The sequence below is a fragment of the Podarcis bocagei genome (genome assembly GCF_964188305.1).
Source record: "Podarcis bocagei genome assembly, chromosome: 17".
Lineage (NCBI taxonomy): Eukaryota > Metazoa > Chordata > Lepidosauria > Squamata > Lacertidae > Podarcis > Podarcis bocagei.
The window spans coordinates 35,905,266-35,928,536 of NC_138143.1; the positions used below are offsets into that span (position 1 = coordinate 35,905,266).

General features: G+C 43.0%; 1 protein-coding gene and 1 long non-coding RNA gene across 6 annotated transcripts in view; both read right to left on the reverse strand.

The window, feature by feature from the left end:
• Window positions 1–23,271, reverse strand: part of LOC308577089 — a 135,589-nt gene that overhangs the window by 55,691 nt on the left and 56,627 nt on the right. The gene's annotated exons all lie outside the window — the stretch shown is intronic.
• On the reverse strand, window positions 912–12,616 carry XPA (XPA, DNA damage recognition and repair factor). Of its 5 annotated transcripts, none has more exons than XM_081176937.1 (7): window positions 12,509–12,616; window positions 10,259–10,419; window positions 8,780–8,890; window positions 7,618–7,723; window positions 3,739–3,904; window positions 2,037–2,154; window positions 912–1,280 (listed from the first exon to the last, which is right to left on the reverse strand). In XM_081176937.1, the coding sequence occupies exons 1-7, from the start codon at window positions 12,553–12,555 to the stop codon at window positions 1,132–1,134; spliced, it is 858 nt and encodes a 285-aa protein (XP_081033063.1). In that variant the 5' UTR covers window positions 12,556–12,616; the 3' UTR covers window positions 912–1,131. The 5 variants fall into 5 exon arrangements, with proteins under 5 accessions (XP_081033063.1, XP_081033064.1, XP_081033062.1 ...); XM_081176938.1 differs by having other exon boundaries at window positions 12,448–12,524; XM_081176936.1 differs by lacking the exon at window positions 12,509–12,616 and adding an exon at window positions 11,312–11,382.

Genomic DNA, 23,271 nt, shown 5'->3' on the forward strand with positions numbered 1-23,271 from the left:
CTGATTAATTTCCCCAAGCACTTAATTTGCATCTGGTTTCTCTACACACCTCGTTACTGAATGCCTTCACCATTTAAGTTGTTTCTTACTGAAAAGCTTGAGATTGTCTTGGCTTAAAAGCCCTTGCTGTGGTGGACATAAAATCACTGCTTTTTGTACGTATGTGAGATGCTACTGGATTCGCACTTGAGCTGCTGCTTCTCAGCTTTCATTTTAACTAATGAAAGTTACATGTACTTAAGTGTGCTAAGGACTGCTGGCTAAATAAGATCTCAAGTGGTTAAGGGAAGGGATCTGCTGGCTTTTCCTCTCCAGCAAAACTAGAAACCATACACATGCATAATTTAAGGGGGCCACTTCCTGTAATTCCAACTTTTGTAGAGCATTACCAAGCCCTGGCGCTGTGGGTTAAACCACAGAGCCTAGGACTTGCCGATCAGAAGGTTGGCGGTTCGAATCCCGGCAACAGGGTGAGCTCCCGTTGCTCGGTCCCTGCTCCTGCCAACCTAGCAGTTCGAAAGCATGTCAAAGTTCAAGTAGATAAATAGGTACCACTCTGGCGGGAAGGTAAACGGCGTTTCCGTGTGCTGCTCTGGTTCGCCAGAAGCGGCTTAGTCATGCTGGCCACATGACCCGGAAGCTGTACGCTGGCTCCCTCGGCCAATAAAGCGAGATGAACGCCGCAACCCCAGAGTCTGCCACGACTGGACCTAATGGTCAGGGGTCCCTTTACCTTTACCTTACCAAGCCCTAGTAAATTACTTCAGTAGCATCTTTAGTCCCAAATGAACAAAATGCTATTGGGATGTACACCCAGTGGAAGTCTTAACACTTTGTATCACGCTATTAGAATATCCAGCAGGAATTACTGAAGATAATGTGCAATGAAAGATAAAGGGATGAGAATACCATTGTTTTCACTTATTTTATTTTATTAGCAGTGATACACAATACAATTCAATACTTACATGATTCAGCAGGCTGCACAGTTCTCCCATTAAATCAGATTTTTAACATTGCATTTCAATTGTGGATGAGGAAGACTGCGCGTAAAAAAATTCGCTGAGAACTTAGTTCACTGGATTAAAAAAAATTACAAAAGGTACATTTTAATGTAACACTAAGAACATACTACATTTTTTCATATGTTAATTCATGACCACACGTCGTGCAGGTTTTCTTGTACAGGTCTTCATCTATCATTTCTTCAGCCCCGTAGTCATGCTGATGAACGCTTGTATCTTTTTTCCATATGCTACTCCTTACAGCTCGGCGCAGTTCTAATACAAAATGAAGAAGAAAATTATTCAAGGCAGACCAGAAGCCTCCAAGTTTTTCTTTTGTGTCCTGGAGATTGGCTCCTGCTTTCAACCACGATCCCCGATTTGTATATTGTAATCCAGAATTTGTAGGGGCAGAAAAACTGCAGAAGTCTTCCCAACATTTCAAGTTCCAAAACAATTATACCAAACTGAAATATTCCAGAGGACCAAACTACAGAGAAACTATCTCATAGATGGGACTAACTCCCTCCCCGCCCCCCTTGTAGGTAAAAAGATAAAGGACCCCTGGGTGGTTAAGCCCAGTTAAAGGCGACTGGGGTGTGGCGCTCATCTCGCTTTCAGGCCGAGGGAGCTGGTGTTTGTCCACAGACAGCTTTCCGGATCATGTGGCCAGCATGACTAAACAGTTTCTGGCTCAACGGGACACTGTGATGGAAACCAGAGCGCACGGAAACACCGTTTACCTTTCCACCACAGTGGTACCTATTTATCTACTTCCACTGGTGTGCTTTCAAACTGCTAGGTTGGCAGGAGCTGGGACAGGGCAATGGGAGCTCACTCCGTTGCAGGGATTCAAACTGCCGACCTTCTGATCAGCAAGCCCAAGAGGCTTAGTGGATTAGACCACAGCGCCACCCACGTTCTCCAAGTACCCAGTAAGCCGTTCAGTGTGCTAGAAGATGAAGACACCTGTTGTTTAACTGGTAGGTTTGTGGGGTGGGGTGGTCAAGAGAACGCTCAATTCACACTCACCTTTAACTTTCTTATCAAACTTCTTTTGTTTCATCTTCTCTCTGTTGTCTTGTCTGCTTTCCTTCGCTTCTTCTAATGCTTCTTCGCTACCCCAGATTTCAAGAGAGCGCTTGATCACCTGCAGAATAAGACATTTGAACAAACAAAAAAGCGGTCTCGGAGTTTGATCTCTGTTGCAGCGCACTGTGGTCTACGCCCAGAGGCTTGAACTGTGTAGGCCTCAAGCCTGCATGGATCTGTTCCAAGGGAATTCCTCTGTTTCCCTCCACACTATAAAAATGGGACACAAAACTATGCAGATACCCACCTCATTAGTTTTATTCATGTTGGTACAGAAGTAGTGTGACATTTAATAAACTAGACACATAACCTGTATCCAGCAAAGGCATTTATAACAATGCTGCCCTTCTGAATTAACATGTAGAAGGGATTCCTGCATGTGAAGGAGGGGATGCTGTGGAATGTACACAAGTGTTCAGAATAGGTAAAGGTAAAGGGAGCCCTGACCATTAGGTCCAATCGTGGCCGGCTCTGGGGTTGTGGCGCTCATCTCGCTTTATTGGCCGAGGGAGCCGGCGTACAGCTTCCGGGTCACGTGGCCAGCATGACTAAGCTGCTTCTGGCAAACCAGAGCAGCGTACGGAAACGCCGTTTACCTTCCCGCTGGAGCGGTACCTATTTATCTACTTGCACTTTGATGTGCTTTCGAACTGCTGGGTTGGCAGGAGCAGGGACCGAGCAACGGGAGCTCACCGCGTCGTGGGGATTCGAACCACCAACCTTCTGATTGGCAAGTCATAGGCTCTGTGGTTTAACCCACAGCGCCACCCGTGTCCCTAAGTGTTCAGAATAGGGCTTGGCGATAGCAGCTTTTCAGCATCGTGATGTATCACCAGCCAAACACTGTGATGTTGAAAAGCAAAGTGAGGAACGAGCTGCAATGGGCCCAGTCCCGTGAAGCGCTGGGGTGTAGGAAAATGGTTGTTAGTGCCCATGTGGCAAGATGGGCGTGTGGATGGAAATTTACTGCAGCCTGACCTTTTGGCAGGGCAGGCTGTGCTAGGCATGATGAGCGCGTGGACAGCTCATGCAATCTTAATGATTGGCCCACGTAGCATAGTCTGATCTACTACGTGGTCTGGTGTGATGGCCTAATGCCCATATATGGTGATTGTTTTTGTCTACCAGGGGAGAAAAAGTTACATTCTTTGATTTTACTTCTTGAGTACTGGACACAATAAACGTTGAGCTGCAGCAGTCAGACTTTTCAACTCATCTTGCTGTGAGGCTGATTTTTTACCAATGGCGAGCGGGTTCTCGTCACTGGGGTGAAACTGCCTCAGCTGCTTGGCAGGAGTATTGGCAATTTCATTCCAGTGAGCCAATGCATTTTGTTCCTCCACACGGGGCACCAGCGGCACAGGGACTCCCTCTGCCCCCAGTGCCCGGGCACTAAGGGAAAAACAAGCTGAATTAGCTCCAGCACTTCGCAACTTGTTTTTCCCTCAGTTCGAGGACGAGAGCGTGAGGGCCGCCTCACCCGGCGGTGTCTCGTGGGTGAAACCACCACTGCTCTTTCAACGCCAGGTACCCAATTACCTTTTCTGGAGGGTCACACCCTGCATTTTGTCTTCCCTACTGTAAATAAAAACTGGGTGTTTTTTTATAGAGAGATCACACATTGTTGAAGAAAGTTCGGTACCTGTAGCTTTAAGTAAAGTTTCATGTCACCCCATCGCGGATTATGAGGGTTTTTCTTCAGAATAAATCTTAGCACCGGTTCTCTCTTGTCTAAATCGCAGTCTTTCAGAAGATACTCTTCCTTGGCTTCACTCCTTGTTATGAGTTTGTGCTTTTCGTCAACATCTCTGAAACAAGGTCCCATCCAGTGAAACTAAGACCGTTATTATGTATGAGCTGCTATTTTCTGAGCTGTAAAGCAGTCCGTCAACAATCTGATTCAATTCAAGAAGGACACTGACAAACTGGAACATGTCAAGAGGAGGGCAACCAAAATGGTCAAAGGCCTGGAAACGATGCCTTATGAGGAATGGCTAAGGGAGCTGGGCATGTTTAGCCTGGAGAAGAGGAGGTTAAGGGGTGATATGATAGCCATGTTCAAATATATAAAAGGATGTCACATAGAGGAGGGAGAAAGGTTGTTTTCTGCTGCTCCAGAGAAGCGGACACGGAGCAATGGATCCAAACTACAAGAAAGAAGATTCCACCTAAACATTAGGAAGAACTTCCTGACAGTAAGAGCTGTTCGACAGTGGAATTTGCTGCCAAGGAGTGTGGTGGAGTCTCCTACTTTGGAGGTCTTTAAGCAGAGGCTTGACAACCATATGTCAGGAGTGCTCTGATGGTGTTTCCTGCTTGGCAGGGGGTTGGACTTGATGGCCCTTGTGGTCTCTTCCAACTCTATGATTCTATGATATGGGAAGGTGCGTTACACAGAGTTAGTCCCCTGGTCCATGAGATCTTTATTGCTTACATTGACTAGAAGCGGTTCCCTTGCTCTGCCAGGAGATGGTCGGGCAGGAACCCAAGACCTTCTGAGAGCAAAGAGTGGTCTCTCTCTCTGAGCCTTGGCCCTCTGCCTTTGGTCCTATGCATAAACACACACAAGTAAATCCTACTACAGTGGTACCCCAGGTTAAATACGCTTCAGGTTACAGACTCCGCTAACCCAGAAATAGTGCTTCAGGATGAGAACAGAAATAGGGCTCCGGCGGCACGGCGGCAGCAGGAGGCCCCATTAGCTAAAGTGGTGCTTCAGGTTAAGAACAGTTTCAGGTTAAGTACGGACCTCCGGAATGAATTAAGTACTTAACCCGAGGTACCACTGTATTTTAATGTGGCTCACTGTCATAAGTGTGCCTAGAATTGCAGCCCACAAAACGTACGCCAGCCATGAATTGCATCTCATGGTTAAAAGGCATTCCCTGTTCTACTTGCTCAGTAACTGCACCGAAGCAGCAATGATCCAGGCAAAGTTCAGCAATTTTGGACACAATCCTAATCCCACTTATTAGGGTATGGCCGTGGTATAAGTAATAAATTATTATTATTATTATTATTATTATTATTATTATTATTATTATTTACAGTGGTACCTTGGTTTAAGAACAGCTTAGTTTATGAACAACTTGGATTAAGAACGCCGCAAATCCAGAAGTAGGTGTTTTGGTTTGTGAACTGTGCCTTGGAATAAGAACATGTTCTGCTTCCTGTTGAGTGTGTTCAATTTGTAAATTGATTCCCCCGCTGCTATGGGAAAGCATGCCTTGGTTTAAGAGCGTTTTGGTTTAAGAACGGACTTCCGGAACAGATTACCTTCATAAACCAAGGTACCACTGTACAGTGGTGCCTCGCAAGACGAAAAGAATTCGTTCCGTGAGTCTTTTCGTCTTGCAATGTTTTTCGTCTTGCGAAGCACGGTCCGTTGCAACTGCGCCTATTCAAGCGGCTTTAAGAAAAAAGCGCAAGATGTTTTCATCTTGTGGAGCAAGCCCATAGGGAAATTCGTCTAGCGAAGCAACGCAAAAATGAAAAACCCTTTTGTCTAGCGAGTTTTTCGTCTTGCGAGGCATTCGTCTTGCGGGGCACCACTGTATTATTATTATTATGGTCTGCACTGGGCGTAGTGTGAATTCCATCCAAGTAAACATATATAATATTGGCCTACATTCAAATACCATTTCATTCCATGCAAGACTTGAGCTATCCTGTACACGCCTTTACAACAGGCAGCTCATGTTAGCGTGAAAATTCAGGTTCCTTTTTGCTCAGCTGAAACATACGACCTTTGACAAACTTCATCATACTTTGCTGAAATGAAGTTTATCAAAGAACATTTATACTGAGACCAGAATAATTTTTACAACACAAAACAACACACACAAAATATGAAATATTGAGGGCACTGAGCCACAGCCCAAGCTGTGGCTCCACTGGCACAAAGTATTTCCATGTGCGCAATGGAGTTTCCACTTTCTGTCCCCTCTAGCTGTTCTCTGCACTCTCCAAATCAGCTCCAGAGAGTTGGAGGATCCAACGGGGCTCCAGCTTTTAGGGGACTACACTTCCCATCATCCTTAACCACTGGCCCTGCTAGCTAGGGATGATGGGAGTTGTAGTCCCAAGACAGCTGGAGATTCAATCAATCAATCAATATCCTTTATTCGACCGATAGTCAGAAATAAAACACAATAATTATAAACTATAACATCATAGGGGTACATAAATAGGTAGGGCCACAGTACTAGACCTCTCACAGATAACCCACATCAAGGCATTCAGTTATACGTTTCCAACACTTGAGTGCCAGGAAAAGAAATTTAGCCACTGACAAAGTTGTTTTCCCAGAAGACTTATTTAGCAGATATGCTGTCTGCTTTCCTCTTTGTCGGGAACTGAGCTGGGGTAAGTATGGGGTTATAAGATACTGTCTTAAATCGTTGTAGCTGGGACAGCTCAGTAAAATGTGCTCTGTGGATTCTACCTCACCCAATGCACAGTGGCATAATCTCTGGTTGTATGGGACTCCTCCATATCTTCCCTTCAGAACCACCAAGTCAAGAACATTCAGCCTAGCCGCAGTAAATAGTCTGCGGTATTCCACGTAGTGGATATCCGCCAGGTAGCGAGCTGGGGCAGCCCAATACAACTGCTCCCCCAGAAACAACCCAGGTTTCACACGGGCTATGTCCTCCTGTCTGGCAATATCCCTTAATCTTTGAGCGATCACCGCCTTTGCGTGGCTATACGTCATGGACTCTATATAAAGGGAGGACAACCCGCACTTCTGCACTTCCTCCACTATCTCCCCTTCCCATGGAGATTTAAAGTTATCCCTCAGAATCAAGGGGGCCAAACCCACCGGTCTGAAACAGAGCTTGAGCCATAGCCATAACTTCGCTTTCAGGGCCACATACCTAAAGGCTTGACAGCCGGTTTCCAGTCTCATGATCGCGCCTGCCACAGAGGGGGATCCTGAGTATGGCCCTGAGGAATTGGGTTTGGATAGATTCCAATTTTTCAAGATCCCTACGTGAGCCCAAAGAGCTGGAGAGTCAAGTTTGGGGAAACCTGCTCTTGAGCAGTTTTGCGGGGAGAATGAGAGAAATGGTGAGTGCCGCTTTGCCAGTAATAATAATAATAATAATTCAATTACTTGCACCCTGCCCATCTGACTGGGTTCCCCAGCCACGCCGGGTAGCTTACAACAGAATACAAAACAACACACTGAAACATCAGACATTAGAAACTTTCCACTACAAGGCTGCCTTCAGATGTCTTCTAAAGGTTTTATAGTAACTTATCTCCTTGACATCTGGTGGGAGGGAGTTCCACAGGGCAGGTGCCACTACCAAGAAGGCCCTCTGCCTGGTTCCCTGTAGCTTCGCTTCTTGCATTGAGGGAACCACCAGAAGGCTCTCAGTACTGGATCTCAGTGTCCAGGCTGAATGATGGGGGTGGAGATGCTCCTTCAGGTATACTGGACCGAGGCTGTTTAGGGCTTTAACGGTCAGCATTGGATACAAGCCATTATTTCCCCCTTTCTTTGTTTGCTATATACCTGCAATTATCGCATGTTGCTAGATCAAAGTGGTTCATGAGGTAGGAATCCATGAATTCTTTACCACATTCTTCACAAATAATGTAATCAAATTCTAACACAGGCCCTGTTTAAAAAAAGAATAAACAACAACAGGGCGTAAGCTGTTAAAGTGCATTCAAGATAGCAAAAGTATTTTTTTAAAATTTTAAATTTATTTATTGATATTTATTCAGAGCTACACAAAAAATACCCATTGCAAAGTATCTTTTTATAATGCACTGATAGAAAACAGCTACTTAGTCTAAAAAAGAACAAAGGCAGAAAGGAGAAAAGACAAGAAAAAGGAAAACCTGAAGAAAGAAAGAAAGAAAGAAAGAAAGAAAGAAAGAAAGAAAGAAAGAAGAATAAAAGGACTTCTGACTCTATCCTGCAGCTAAATATAGTATTTATGCATGCAGCCTTCATATTCCTTTTAACATTCTTTACATTACCAGCCCTGCAAGACCAGACTGTTAGATAATTATGAACTCATGCACAATACAGTGGTATCTTGGGTTAAGAACTTAATTTGTTCTGGAGGTCCGTTCTTAAACTGAAACTGTTCTTAACCCGAGGTACCACTTTAGGTAATGGGGCCTCCCGCTACTGCCACACGATTTCTGTTCTCATCCTGAAGCAAAGTTCTTAACCTGAGGTACTATTTCTGGGTTAACAGAAGCTGTAACCTGAGGCATCTGTAACCTCAGGCGTCTGTAACCCAAGGTACCACTGTAATGTTCATCAGCTCTTCTAGAAGAACACATTGCAATGTGTGCTTGTACAGTCATACCCCAGGTTACAGATGCTTCAGGTTGCGTTTTCTCGGGTTACGGACCGCCAAAACCCGGTAGTACCGGAACAGATTACTTCTGGGTTTTGGCAGTTGCGCATGCACAGAAGAGCTAAATCACTCTTTGCGCATGTGCAGAAGCGCCAAATCGCAACCTGCCACTGCAGGTTGCGAACGCAGCAGGTTGCAAACATGCATCCCGCATGGATCATGTTCGCAACCCGAGCGTCCACTGTACCAGCCTTTCAGACAAATATTTTTATGTCTCTGCAAGCAAGGAATTTCGCTTTTGGCTCAGTTCCCATTTTCCCCTATCATGGCACCTTCCACTTTCCTCACTGCCATATTTACCAGGGAGATGCACAACTTTCTCTGCTGTGTTTTCCTCTTCCTCCTCCTCTTCAAGAAAGAATCCTCCCCCAGTATCGATTATCTTTGGAGGTGCTTTCACTTTGGAACTGCCTGCAGAGACAAACAACAAAAATAAACTTTGCAATCAGTACCTGACACTAATGTAATCAAGTCTATGGGTAGGTGAGGCAGCCATGTCTAACCTTGCTCAAATGTTAAGAAGCAGCCCACAAGCCCAAAAAAAGGAGTATCTATTGAAATCCAATACATTATTATTGCATTGCTTTAATATCCTATTATATCCTATATTTCATCCAAGGTGGCATCCTTGATTCTCCCTCTCTCCATATTATCCTGACAACAACCTTGTGTGGGAAGTCAGGCTGAGGGTTGGTCACTGACCCAAGGCCAAGCTTCAAGGCCATTTGGGGATTTGAATCCTGGTCTCCTAGATCAGGATTCCCCAAATTTGGGTCTCCAACTGGGTTTTTTGGACTACAGCCCATCATCCATAGCTAGCAGGACCGGTAGTCAGGGATGATGGGGACTGTAGTCCAAAGGCCTATCCTAGATCCTAGTCTGACACTAACCACTATACCACACTGGCTCTCTATACATTTAGAGATCCTCATTCACTTTTAAGAAGGCGAAGGATTAGACTGCTAAAACTAACGAGGAAGATGGGCCTGAGGCCGCTGAAAAGTTTCCTTTTGGGTTGTCGACATCAAGGATCACCCCAGGTATTTTCTATCCCTGGGTCATAACTCCAAAGCTGGTGGCAACCACCTAAGATTTCTGCTTTGTAGCGTTACCGATTGAAGGCTTTCCTTTTTGCCTGAATGTTTTTAAGGAGCACTGCATTAGCCTGCTTCAGGAGCTCACAGACTTCAGCATCACACAGCCACAAAGGAAACCCACAACTTCCCATTGTAATGTGCCTTTTACTTTCCAGTATACTTTTGCTAGCCATATGCACGATAGGGCGGTTCATAAAAAAACTTTTTTTTGAAAATGCCTGCTCCAAAGGCCTGAAATTTCAAGAAAATAGCTGTTTACTTGGCCGTTTTCCTATTTCGTGAAGGCTGAAATTTCAATTCAGTGGAGCAGGGTCAAGATATTAACTGATGTGCGTGAAATTTCAGATCTAGCTATATAATCCCTAGTGTAGTAAGATAAGACCTTTGGAGCAGGCTTTTTTTAAAAAAAGTTTTTTATGAACTGCCCTAAATTGCACAACTGGCTCAGACTGCAGAAGCTTCAGAGGCAAGCCCAAGGTCGAAAAGCCTGAGAATTTGCCCTTTGGCCACAACATCAACCCTGTACTGCTGGGGTTTGACTAGATGAGCTTTGGAGGTCCCTTCGCATTCCAAAATTCTAAGATTTCCCTCTTCCCTATCCACATGCCTCTCTTACCAGCTGGAGGATAACCTGCACAAGCTACCTGGACCATCGTGTATTACATTGCAGTGCCAAGCGAACCTTCGCCAGTAGGAGGGTAGGGCCTAGTTGCCAGCCTTGCTTGCCTCAGCATCAGTGCCCGCTGGCGATTCCGTTCTATCTTTGCCCTCATCGCGGCAGAGAGTGCGGGTTTCTCCCCTTCAGGAGTAGAAGATTCCATGGCCGGATTCAGAGACGGAAACCTAGAAAGGTTAATAATAATAATATAATAATAATATCTTTATTGTCATTGCCCCCTTCGGGGACAACGAAATTACTTGACTGCTCCATAAAAACACTAATTAAACAATACAGTATAATACAGCAAGGGAGATTAGATGACTTTCAAAGTCTGGGCTTCCCATTCAGGGCCGAGATCGCTCTGGAGAAGAAGCTGTTCTTAAGACAGCTCGTTCTTGTCTTCATCGTCCTGTATCTCCGTTCCGACAGCAAGAGCTCGAAGAGACAGTGACCAGGATGCGATGGATCTTTTACTATGTCCAGTGCCTTCCTATGGCACCTTGTGGCATAAATCTGCTCTAAATTGAAATAAGAATGATTTTTCTATCAAAAGTGGTCTGGAACTCACCATGAATGCCTCCCTTCTTCTCTTTTTAATTTTTTTAATTTTTCAATTTATACATTTCATTAGTTTTACAATCAATTGAACATTTCAAAATTTGACTTCCTCCTCTTTCTGCGGTTCCTTAAAATTATTTTTTAATATCTTCTTCATATTCATTTAGCTTGCTCGTTTAATAATCTAAAGTAAATATATACTCTTATAAAACTGAAGGTTATTATATTAATCCTGCTAATTTTTTGTGTTTACAATTTATCTGTAAATATTTCCATTCTTTTATAAAAAGTTCATTATCTTGATTTCTTATTTTTTCAGTAAGTTTCGCCATTTCTGCATAACCCATAAGCTTTTGTATCCATTCCCTTGTTCTCTTACAATGGCGCCCACTTGAGAGGTGCCGGAACAGAGTTGCAGCAACTTCCAGCTGGGGGGAAAAAAAGCACCGATGATAATAATGATAACAGAGGAGGTGGAAATCATAAAAGTAGCCAAAAGGATTGCTAGCTACCAACCAGGGGAATAGGCAGCAGTTGTTGGTCCTATCATTCCGGACCATCTGCAACTTCATGTGTCTGGTAAAGTCCTCAATACCTCGTGCGCAAAAAAAAAATCCTAGTCTCCAACAATACAGTTCTATGCATGCCTACTCAGAGGCATGACTTCTGAAACTGAATTCAGTGCAGGGTGGATAAAAATCAATGATTTTTTTTAAAAAAAAATCAGATTTTTAAAATAAAATGTTTTTGGAGGAAAATATCGTTCTAAAGATAGCTTTCTATTTAAGTTACACTACAGTCCAGGAAATAAGGATTTGTTTTAAGTTTTTCATGTGTGCTGAAAATCAGTCTAAGTATTTTTTTTTTTAAATGTTTAACCACATCAGTTAACAAACATGGATACATATGCTATAGCGTTATTGTATTAGTGAAATAAATTGTTTAAACTGTTATTAAGGAATTGATTATTTTCCTCCTTCCAATAAAGTACAGCAGAAAAGTTGTCCATATATAAACAGTTAACTTACTAAACCTCACAATAATTTCATAATTATCTATGTATTTCTAATAGTATAACCAAATCAGTCATTTTTGTTATAACTGTAAAAACTACTCTGAAAAGTTATTGTTCCAAAAATGAAAACTTCATTTGGTTGTAAATATTAAGATTATACCAGCAGGAATGCCTTTCTGTAAAAAAATCAAAATCAAATCAAGTCTTACTGAGTAGTGATTTAAATCATGATTTAAATCGATTTGATTTAAATCAAATCCACCCTGATTCAGTGGGACTTTCAGGTAGAAGAGGGTGTGGGATTGCACTGTGAAACGAGACCTTTCCTAGCAATTGTCCCAACAGCAGATCTGAAAGCAAATGCTTGTTTTGCGCTTACCAAACCGGTGGATCATCATTTTATTCGTATAATTCAGGCCATGCTCAAAGCAGCTTACGGCACGGGGAGGGGGGGTGGGTTACGCAATTACAAAAGCAAAGCAGTCACAAACAATAAGTACAACACATCGAAAAGTCCACAAAATGGAGCAATTGCCACGTAATAAGAGGTTAAAAAAATATTAATATCAAATAAAAGCATGAGATTTTTTTATTTTTTTTAAAAAAGATGCAAAATATGAATAACAGCAGAAACAACCACAAAACCCAACAAACAATACTCCAGCCCAGATCAAACTGCAGGGGGAAAGTGGACTTGCCTTTGCCAGCCGCTTTCAGCCCTTCTGCAAAGGTGAGAAGAAAACATCAACAGGACCGGAAAAAGGACCCTTACCTGCCCACACAAAGGCTTGGCTTCTTGAAGCCGTGTGCGCATGCTCCTGGAGGGAAGCCGTCCCTTTAGAAGCGCTCGGCTACTTCCGTGACTGTAGAAGTACGAAAGAACAGAGGCGGCCGTCCCTAGAGACGCCACTTCCTCGTTCCTACTCAGAGGCCTGTTTTGTGTGTGGTGTTGTTTTTTTTAAATGTAAAAGACGCCTGCTTCTTGGGAGAAAAGCACTGACAAACCTAGAAAGCATCTTAAAAAGCAGAGACATCACCTTGCCAACAAAGGTCCATATAGTTAAAGCTATGGTTTTCCCAGTAGTGATGTATGGAAGTGAGAGCTGGACCATAAAGAAGGCTGATCGCCGAAGAATTGATGCTTTTGAATTCTGGTGCTGGAGGAGACTCTTGAGAGTCCCATGGACTGCAAGAAGATCACACCTATCCATTCTTAAGGAACTCAGCCGAGTGCTCACTGGAAGGACAGATCCTGAAGCTGAGGCTCCAAGACTTTGGCCACCTCATGAGAAGAGAAGACTCCCTGGAAAAGACCCTGATGTTGGGAAAGTTGGAGGGCACAAGGAGAAGGGGACGACAGAGGACGAGATGGTTGGACAGGGTTCTTGAAGCTACCAGCATGAGTTTGACCAAACTGTGGGAGGCAGTGGAAGACAGGAGTGCCTGGCGTGCTCTGGTCCATGGGGTCACGAAGAGTCGGACACGACTAAACGACTAAACAACAACACTTTGAGGCACAAACGAGAGCCGTATCAATCAAGAGCATACCGTGGCTGTGCTTGAGAAGCAGAAGGCCTCCACCGTCAAGAAAAGATGGTGCAGCAGTAAAAACTACTAGCACTTTTTGTAAAGCATGGTTTCAGATTGGATGGAGGGGTCGGACTAGATCAAGCATAGGCAAACTCAGCCCTCCAGATGTTTTAAGACTACAATTCCCATCATCCACGACCACTGGTCCTGTTAGCTAGGGATGATGGGAGTTGTAGTCCCAAAACATCTGGAGGGCCAAGTTTGCCTATGTCTGAGCTAGATGATCCTCGCTCGGGATCCCTTACAAGTCAACAGTCCTATGATTCTATGAAACACAGTCCATAGTTTGGATGGCCACCTTATAGTGCCGGATTTACGTATAAGCTAAATAAGCTATAGCTTAGGGCTCCACTCTCTTGGGGGCCCCCAAAAAATTTAAAGGAAAAAAACCTGAATGTACATTTCCAAAATATAAGATAAAAAAACAAATAAAATTAAACCTACATACAGCAATGGTGTCTTGTGTTGTTTAGGTTCCCTTGATGTAAATAATGGGCCCCACCTGCTAGCCCGCTCCCTAAAATATCACTGGTTTGCTCATTTCTATACACAGTGGTACCTCGGGTTACAGACGCTTCAGGTTACAGAGTCCGCTAACCCAGAAATAGTACCTCAGATTAAGAACTTTGCTACAGGATGAGAACAGAAATCGTGCGGCGGCAGCAGGAGGCCCCATTAACTAAAGTGGTACCTCAGGTTAAGAACAGTTTCAGGTTAAGAATGGACCCCCAGAACGAATTAAGTTCTTAACCCGAGGTACCACTGTATAGGATGCCTACATTATGTATGTGCAAATGGTGTTACATACCTATTAGGTCCATAAATTACCATATAGCATATATTAAACACAAAAAACAGTGACAATTTGTTGTTGACAAAGGACAGCTGGACATATAAAGGGTCCCATTACCTTCAGTAGCTTAGGGCAAGGAAGGTAAAACAAATGTGTGGCACTCATGACAACAGACAGCAGAGTGCGCTAAAAGCATTGTGGAATTGTACATCAGTTTTCATACAAATGTAGAATTGATGGTATAATAGCCTTAAACTGCAACCCTGTGCCCAGTGTGGTGTAGTGGTTAAGAGCGGTAGACTCGTAATCTGGGGAACCGGGTTCGCGTCCCCGCTCCTCCACATGCAGCTGCTGGGTGACCTTGGGCCAGTCACACTTCTTTGAAGTCTCTCAGCCCCACTCACCTCACAGAGTGTTTGTTGTGGGGGAGGAAGGGAAAGGAGATTGTTAGCCGCTTTGAGACTCCTGAAGGGGAGTGAAAGGCGGGATATCAAATCCAAACTCTTCTTCTCTTCTTCTTCATTTAGTTGGGAGTAAGTTTCATTGAGTTCAGGAGCAAAATTGGTGCTGGAATGGACAGCAATTGTATTTAGGACTGAAGTTTTTTGTTTGTTCTTGTTTGACCTGACGTGAGGTGAGAGGAAACACATTGTTTGACTAAACTGGAAGTTGAGAGTACTGAATTTAAAAGATCCAAACATAGGGATTCAAATGCAATGGGTCATAAGATCAGTACAGTATTCTAATACATGAATGCTTGTAATCAGACAGTGTTACTCATGTACCTTAATGGTGATCATATACTAACCAGCAGTTCAATGTGAACTAAAATGATCCAGATTTTTAATGAAACCTCATTTATCCCCATTCAACATAATGGCATTTCTTTCTGGCTTCCAGAAAGGTACCGTATTTTTCGCTCTATAAGACGCACCAGACCATAAGATGCACCTAGTTTTTGGAGGAGGAAAACAGTGATCCCTCTTGCTGTTCTGGCTTCTGGGATAGCTGCGCAGCCTGCATTCTCTCCATAAGATGCACACACATTTCCCCTTACTTTTTAGGAGGGAAAAAGTGAGTCTTATAGAGCAAAAAAAAGGTAATTTGGAAATTAGTCTAATTGATGTCAATGGAACATGTTTTCAACTACAGTTTTTGGGTTCAGAGTGCAAATTGCCTTAAAAGTCCCAGCATCACCAACATGGATTAAGTTATTTTGGAATTAATTACATAATTACATAATGTGTCATGTTTTTATATACATTGGAAGCCACCCAGAGTGGCTGGGGCAACCCAGTCAGATCGGCGGGGTACTACTACTACTACTACTACTCGTACTACTACTATTAATAATAACTTGGCCTGCCATATAGGGTTTCAGTAATTATTAGTCAGATTTTATGTGCCATTTGCACAGAGAAAACATTTAAAAATTTCTGTGAAATTGGGGGGGGGGAGGTTAAAAAATTTAAATTAATAACAACAGCAGTTCAGAACCGGCAACTGGCAGAATTTTGAGTGGTTCTGCTCATCAGAGTTATACAGTATGGATTCTGCAGGATCTGTACTGATCGTTTATACAAGATATGACCAGAAAGTTTGGTGAATGGTCACAGAAATCGGACAGCGAGAAATATTCGAACATACAATCAACATCAGAAACCCACGAAATGCTCACATTTGTGTACAGAGATGAAGCTGTAACTCGAAAGACAGTGTATGAGTGCTTTAAGCGTTTCCATGAAGGGGGGCAAACCATTGAAGATGACCTCAATCTGGCAGACCGTTGACGAGCAGAACGGCGGCAAATGACGACAGAGTTCGTGAGTTATTGATGTGGGATCGGCGTTTGTCTATCTGAAAGATGGGGGAAGAATTGCATTTTCCACATGAAATCGTTACTAAGGTTATTGAGTTGTCCCACCCTCCATATTCTCCCAGTCTGGCCCCACCAGATTTCTTTCTTTTCCAAAACTGAAATCTGCACTGAAAGGACACAGATTTTCCAGCATTTCACATGTCACTGCTGTGATGAGGGAACTGAAAGCAGTACAAAAAGAGGACTTCTCCAGAAGTTTTCAACAGTTCTACGAACGTTGTCAATGGTGCATTGTATCAGAGGGGGCCTACTTTGAAGACCTGTAAGATATGTGTGTTCAAATATTTCTCGCTGTCCGATTTCTGTGACCATTCACTGAACATTCCGGTCACACCTTGTATGCCCTTGAGCCCAATTCATTGTTAACTTACAATGCCCTAAGTGACTTAGGAACCAAATACCTGAAATAGCATCTCTTCCTATAGCAGCCTGCCCACATATATAAAGATCTGCAGGGGAAGCCCTTCTTGATGTCCTGCCAGTGTGTGAAGACATGAGATAGGGCCTTCTCTGTGGTGGCACCTAATTTATCGAACTCCTTTCCTTTGGAGGTACAACTGGGATCACTGTTAATTTGGTGCCAGTTGAAGCCATACCTTTTCACCTGGGATTTTGGAAAAAGTCGATTTGACCTGGCCAGCTATAGATTGATAGAGATCTGTTTTCTGGTATTGCTAAGATGACTTACTTTTAGTTATTGCTTTCATGTTATTTTATGGAAAGTTATTGTTTTAAGGCTGGTGCCTCTGCAGCAAACTGCCCAGTGATCACAGTTGACGAAGGATGGCTTAGAAATTGAATTAATAAGATAAATAAACGGTGCCTATTCCAATATATTTTGGCTTTGCTTGCCACCTGGTGGGAAGGCTCATTTTGTAGTCTTTCTGCTGTCTTTCTGCTTCATTTATCATCTCCCACCTATTGTCTGTGAACTTGGCTGATAGATGGGCAATTAAGGAAGCACGTCAAGTGTTGAAAGCTCCTGCCTCAGAACTGAAAAGCCAAGGTATGCGAGTAAAACTGAAGTGTAAATATTCAAGGGCAAAAAACTGGCACTCTTCCCTGACAGGCAACCTTAATGCAAGTTTGTTATTTTTGTTATTATCACAGGAGACGACAGGAGGACATGGCAGGATGTGAGCATGCCTTGTGTCTTTTTTTTTTTAAAGAAAAAAACACCACTGTGTGGCTTGTCATTATTATTACTGTTATTCAACAGGGTTTTACATCCCAGCGTAATCACTTTCTAGTAGATCAGGGGAGGTGCTTCGACATCTCTGGACAAGAAAGTGGCAGGAGGTTGAGTCAGGTAAAAGCTGGGATTCACTTGTACCGTTCCCTCCCTCTCCATCACACACATGAACCCTTGCGTCAGTGCTTGCTGTTCTGCCACCAAAGAACTCAGCACGCTCTCGTTGTCAGCTGGTAATCCGGGAAGTAAGAAAGCTGTGATTTTCTAGTCGAATCGCTGCTGCCAAAGATTGCCTTTCAGTCTCCCTAGACCAAAACTCTTTGGGCACTGTGACAAAATGCCACACAGGTACTGAAATGCAGGCATTCTGCTAAAAGAAAAAACAAAAACAACTCCATTCTACGCTTTTTCTATACCCCAAGGTCTAGGAGCTGACATCCACGTGCATCCACAGGATCTTGGCCCTCTCCCTAACATGATGTGTGAGTAGACCAGGCACACATCCGCAGTGGGAGGTTTTGTGCTATTGTTTTTTAGCAAGAGAGATAATTCAGACCTTTGGTCCCCTCTTGCAGTTGGTCGTGGTACAGTCCAGCAGAGACACCCAGGCCGATGGAACACAGCAACTCTTCGCAAGATCAGGACCAAGGGCATAAGCCATTCCTCTCTGTTTTTAGTGGCATCAAACACCATCATGAATGATGCGGCTTCTAATCAATTCCAGGCTTTATTTCTCAGAGTATTCTGTATGAATGAAATCTTTAGATTTCCAAATGAGCTTATACTTTAAGCTCATTTCTTTCGGAAATCACATATGTATACCCCAATGGCAGTTCCATGTGGGAATGTTCAGGGTTGCAGGAGAGGATATATTGTTTATTCATATCCTTCACAACTTCCTTTACTTAGCAGAGTGCATTCCCCTTTACACAGCAGGAAACTAGTTGCAAATTCGTGTGAGTTTCTTAATACAACATGCAATTCAATCTGGGTTGTCCAGATTGAATTGGGTTCTAATATTTTCCTGGCCCACCCACTAGTCACATGCAAGCAAGGATGTTCCAGGCCAGGAGGAGGAACAGGAAGTTTGAATTGGCTGGACCAAACATTCCCTTGCATGTCCACTCTAGCAAAACAAGCAATGTTGTATTTGACTGCTCCCAGTGGATTACATCCCACATTCCAAAAGGAAACTTTTGGAAGGTAGCAGAAGCTTTTCTTTCTTTCTTTCTTTCTTTCTTTCTTTCTTTCTTTCTTTCTTTCTTTCTTTCTTTCTTTCTTTCTCCTTTCCTGAGGAACTGATCAAGTTAGAACACAAGTTTTCAGTTTGTGAGTTGGGATGTGATCTACAGTGAAGCATGTCAACTGCATCACCTCCCATTCCTTTTCTTTAGGGTGTTCTTAAAGAAAGAAAAGTTGGGGAGAGACAAGCAAATGCAGTGGCAAAAATCTTAAAAGTGGGTACTATGTACAAGTTTCGATAAAAGACAGGCCCCAAGTCTGAATAAGCTAAATGCTATTCATAGAATCATAGTTGGAAGGGTGGAAGGGACCCTGAATATCATCTAGTCCAAACCCCCTGCAATGCAGAATATGCAGTTGGATTGAACCTACAACCTTGGCATTATCAGCACCACATTCTAACCAACTCAGCTATCCATCAGCACAGAGCTATCCTGCTGCTCTTTGCAAGGGATGAGGAATTTCTGCTGCTCCAGATGTTGCTGTACTACAACTGGAGGATGATGGCTTTCCGCATCCTTGCTCTTAGCAGACAGGAATATACTTATTCCTTTAATTAATACAAACATAAAATTAGGGGATAGCAATGCAGTGGTATCAACAGAACAGCGGATCAACAGAACCACGTTGATAATGTATGGGCTAAGCCAATAAGACCAGGAGGGGAGGTCTTACAGAAGCTGAGAAAAGCGACAGGCCATATTATCTGCTAACATCTTTTGGGCCTCTCCAACATATCAACACTGTCATGTGCAAAACACTGACTAGCAGTTTGTGGATTTGCTGAAGTGTGGCTTTTGTTTGCAATTCTGAAGAGTACAGCTGTGGCCTAACTTCAGAAAATAAATTAGTAGCTGGCTAATCTTACCCCATTCAAGTACTCCTTGGAAAAATGCCCCTCCCCGAATCTTGATGTAGGGTTTTGGGGGTTGTTGGTTTTTTTTGTCAACAGCATGAATAAGCAGAAAACTGAACTTTGCCACCAGTACAGGAATCTATTGTTTTATGAATGACAGATTGAAAGGAACATGAAAAAAACAGCAGCCCAGAGGCTGTCAGTTGTGTGAAAGCATTCCTCCGTTTGACTCTGGGTGGTCCTCTCAGAGACTGCCATGATTTCAACGCACATCATCACAAAAGAGGGTGCAGCATGTGTGTACAAAAGGAGAAACATTTAATTACATGACTTTGAAAAGCTAGGTTATTGACTACATGATTGGCCTGCAAGTTGTATGCATTTGATTGCAGAACTTTTATTTTAAACAAAATCAATTTGGCACATGTGGGAAACAAAAGAGCATGATCGCAATAATTATATCAGTGAAGTGACTAATAACTTGACAGGCTGTGTTTACTTTACCCTGTTCGTCCTGGCAGTTGCTCATCCCTTGTTATACTTAACTCTTCCAATCCTATACTGCTCAGTAATTTGTCACTATTATCTTTTCCTTCCTTCCTCTACCCCTTTTTTGTCCTCCATTATTGAAATGTAGAATGCAAGCTTCTGGGGGCAGATAATTTCTCTCCCCCCTTTTCCTTAAAAGCTACTTATGATACAATATAAACAACAACAATTTTAAAGCATTTTCCCCAAATGACAGAAGCATCACTTCTTTTCTGGATTCACTTCAGTTTACTCTGACACCAAAAGAGATCCGCGCGCGTATTTTCCAAATATCGCAGCAAAATGCTACCCTCTATGCAACAGAAATACAGTGGTACCTCGGTTTTTGACCATAATCCATTCCGGAAGACCATTCAAGTTCTGAAACGTTCAAAAACCGAAAACTCAATAGCCAACAGCTAGGCTTGCACTCAACAGAAACTGCCTGGCATTGTTCGACTTCCGAGGCGTGTTTGAATACCAAAGCATTTAGTTCTGGGTTTATAGCGTTCGAAAACCAAAATGTTCATTAATGGAGACGTTCGAAAGCCAAGGTACCATTGTAGTCCAATTCCTATAGTCTCCCAGTGTCTTGCTCTTCCCCTTGCTTGATAGTCAAGGGGATTAGAGATGGGAGTGTGCTTTTCTTTTTTAAAACAACAACACTCATGCTTTTATTTTATATTTCTGTAACATAAAAAAAAATCAAATTAAAAACACAGAGTACAATTATGACTGTGGACCATTCAAAATGAAGTTGTTTAAATTACAGATTTTGCTACATTTTCTTGGTTTCTTTCTCTTTAGGAAGGACATTTTAGGTGTTACTTTGAATCAGTACTCTCCATAGATTGACATGAGATGCTGGAGACAGTTCTTGTTAACATACAGGTGCTTCAAAAACAGCAAAACTGTCGCATCTGGCCCTGTCTTTTATGACTCTGTTGTATTGCTGCAGAGTCTGCATCGCATATTACCAGTATCTCAAACCAGCCATGCCAAGAAAACTTGAGCATGCTGCTGCCACGAGAAGATGCAACACCAAGTCTTTGTGAACAATCTTGACTTCCTCAAGCCTTCCCATCGATAACAAAACATCATGGTTAGGGACTCCGCTTTTGTGAGTGTTGCCTCAGAGATTTTTTTAGTGTCCATCTGCTGTACCATGAGCTACACTTCTTCCCTCTCTCCTGTGGAATGACATCACTGCCCCAGTATTAGCAGAGGAAAAGGGGTGCGGGTGCCGTTGTGGTCTAAACCACTGAGCCTTTTGGGCTTGGCGATCAGAAGGTTGGCGGTTTGAACCCCTGCGATGGGGTGAGAGCCTGTTGCTTTGTCCCAGTTCCTGCCAACCTAGCAATTTGAAAGCACACCAGTGCAAGGAGATAAGTAGGTGCCACTGTGGCGGGAAGGTAAACAGCATTTCCGTGCGCTCTGGTTTCCGTCATGGTGTTCTGTCATGCCAGAAGCAGTTTAGTCCTGCTGGCCACACGACCCAGAAAGCTGTCTGTGGGCAGACACCAGCTCCCTCGGTCTGAAAGCGAGATGAGCGTTGCAACCCCAGAGTCACCTTTGACTGGACTTAACCGTCCAGGGGTCCTTTACCTTTTTTTTACCTATTAGCAGAGGGAAACAGATTGATGCTGCACTTGATGATCTGAAAAAGTTGGCATAACCTCCAACATTTCTCTGGTGAAAACAGGGACATCCTTTTTAACAACAACAACAACAACAACAACAACGTATTATTTATACCTCATTTATACCCCAGTCACTCTGGGCAGCTTCCAACATCTATACAAGCATAATAAAACATTAAACATTTTAAAAATCCCTTTACAGGGCTGCCTTCAGATGTCTTCTAAAGGTTGCATAGTTACTTATCTCCTTGGCTCGGGGGTTGCATAATTCCATAGCCCCAACATTTTTTCTGATAAAAATAGGGATGTCTTAAGGAAAACCAGGACATTCTGGGATCAAATCAGAAACTGGGATGGCTTCTGTAAATCTGGGGCTGTCCCTGGAAAATAAGGACACTTAGAGGGTCTGTGATAGTCTTTACTTGGACTTTGTTATTTTAATGCATGTGCAACTGCTCATTTTACGTGCCTATTTTACAGTTTTGTTTTTCATCTTTTAAATTTTGCCCATTGTTATAATTGTTATCTCTGTTTGCTATCTACCTTATAAAATCTAATAATAATAATAATAATAATAATAATAATAATAATAATAATAATAATAATAAAAACCTGCTGCACAAGGCTTCTCCATTCTGATGGGCAAGTTCACTGTGGGTGCATTCAAATCAAGGATTCCGTTTTTACATGATCAACACCCCAAAACAATCAGATCCTCCTCTACCCCTCGCTACAAATTTCAGAGGCGAAACAGCCTACGTTTGTGTATTATCCTCTGGGAAGCTAATAGCACCTTTGGATGGGGAAATTTGAGTCTGGGAATATGTACAGAGAAGAGAATTCGCCTTCTCCTCTCTGCAAAAGGAGCATCTTATGCAAAATGGTGCCCATTTATGTGGTATGTCAACCATACACCCCGGATTCACAAATTGTTATAAGATTTTGCTGAACTACCCATTCCGGGACTTCCGGGTTTTGGCGGTCCATAACCCAAAAAACCTCAACCTAAGCGTCTGGAACCCAAGGTATGACTGTACATTGTTTATTGCTTTCATTTTATGGATCAATGGTCTTGTTAGATAGTAAAATTCATGTTAAAATGCTGTTTTGGGGGTTGTTTTTAAAAGTCTGGAATGGATTAATCCATTTTGCATTACTTTCTGTGGGAAAGCGCGCCTTGGTTTTGGAACGCTTTGGTTTTGGAACGGACTTCCGGAACGGATAAAGTTGGAGAACCAAGGTGCCACTGTATAGATATAGATAGAGAATTCTTATCAAAAGGAAACTGAGTTCAATGGGGCTGGTATAGGATTGCCACGTTAGTCAACTGTTTTTCTAAATTAAGAAGTTCCAAGTGTTTTAGGCATCCTCCCGTGTGTGTGTGTGTGTGTGTGTGTGTGTGTGTGAGAGAGAGAGAGAGAGAGAGAGAGAGAGAGAGAGAGAGAGAGAGAGAGAGAAAGAAAGAGGTGCATTCCAGTGCCTTTATAGTTATAATTTACCTTTCTGGTGCCTTTTCCAGCTTTTTTAGGTGGGTAGCCACATCTGGACCCACTATTCCAAAGGTGACTGAATTAAAGCAAGACTGGCACATGTTCCATATCTGGCCTCCAAAGTCATTTTTAGAAGCCTCTATTCCTTACACACAATTGGTTGCTATGTCTGGGTATCTTTATTTTATTTTGATCCCCCCCCCTCACAATCCCCCCCCCACAAACAAACAAAACATCAAGCTAGAAGCAAC

Coding starts and splice junctions, on each gene's coding strand:
- XPA (XM_081176936.1), bottom strand. CDS start 11,367: ATGAAGTTGCAGATGGTCCGGAATGATAGGACCAACAACTGCTGCCTA. Junction 8,891..10,258: donor CTACCCTCCTACTGGCGAAG/GTTCGCTTGGCA, acceptor TTGTCTCTGCAG/GCAGTTCCAAAGTGAAAGCA. Junction 2,155..3,738: donor AACTTTACTTAAAGCTACAG/GTACCGAACTTT, acceptor CTTATTCTGCAG/GTGATCAAGCGCTCTCTTGA.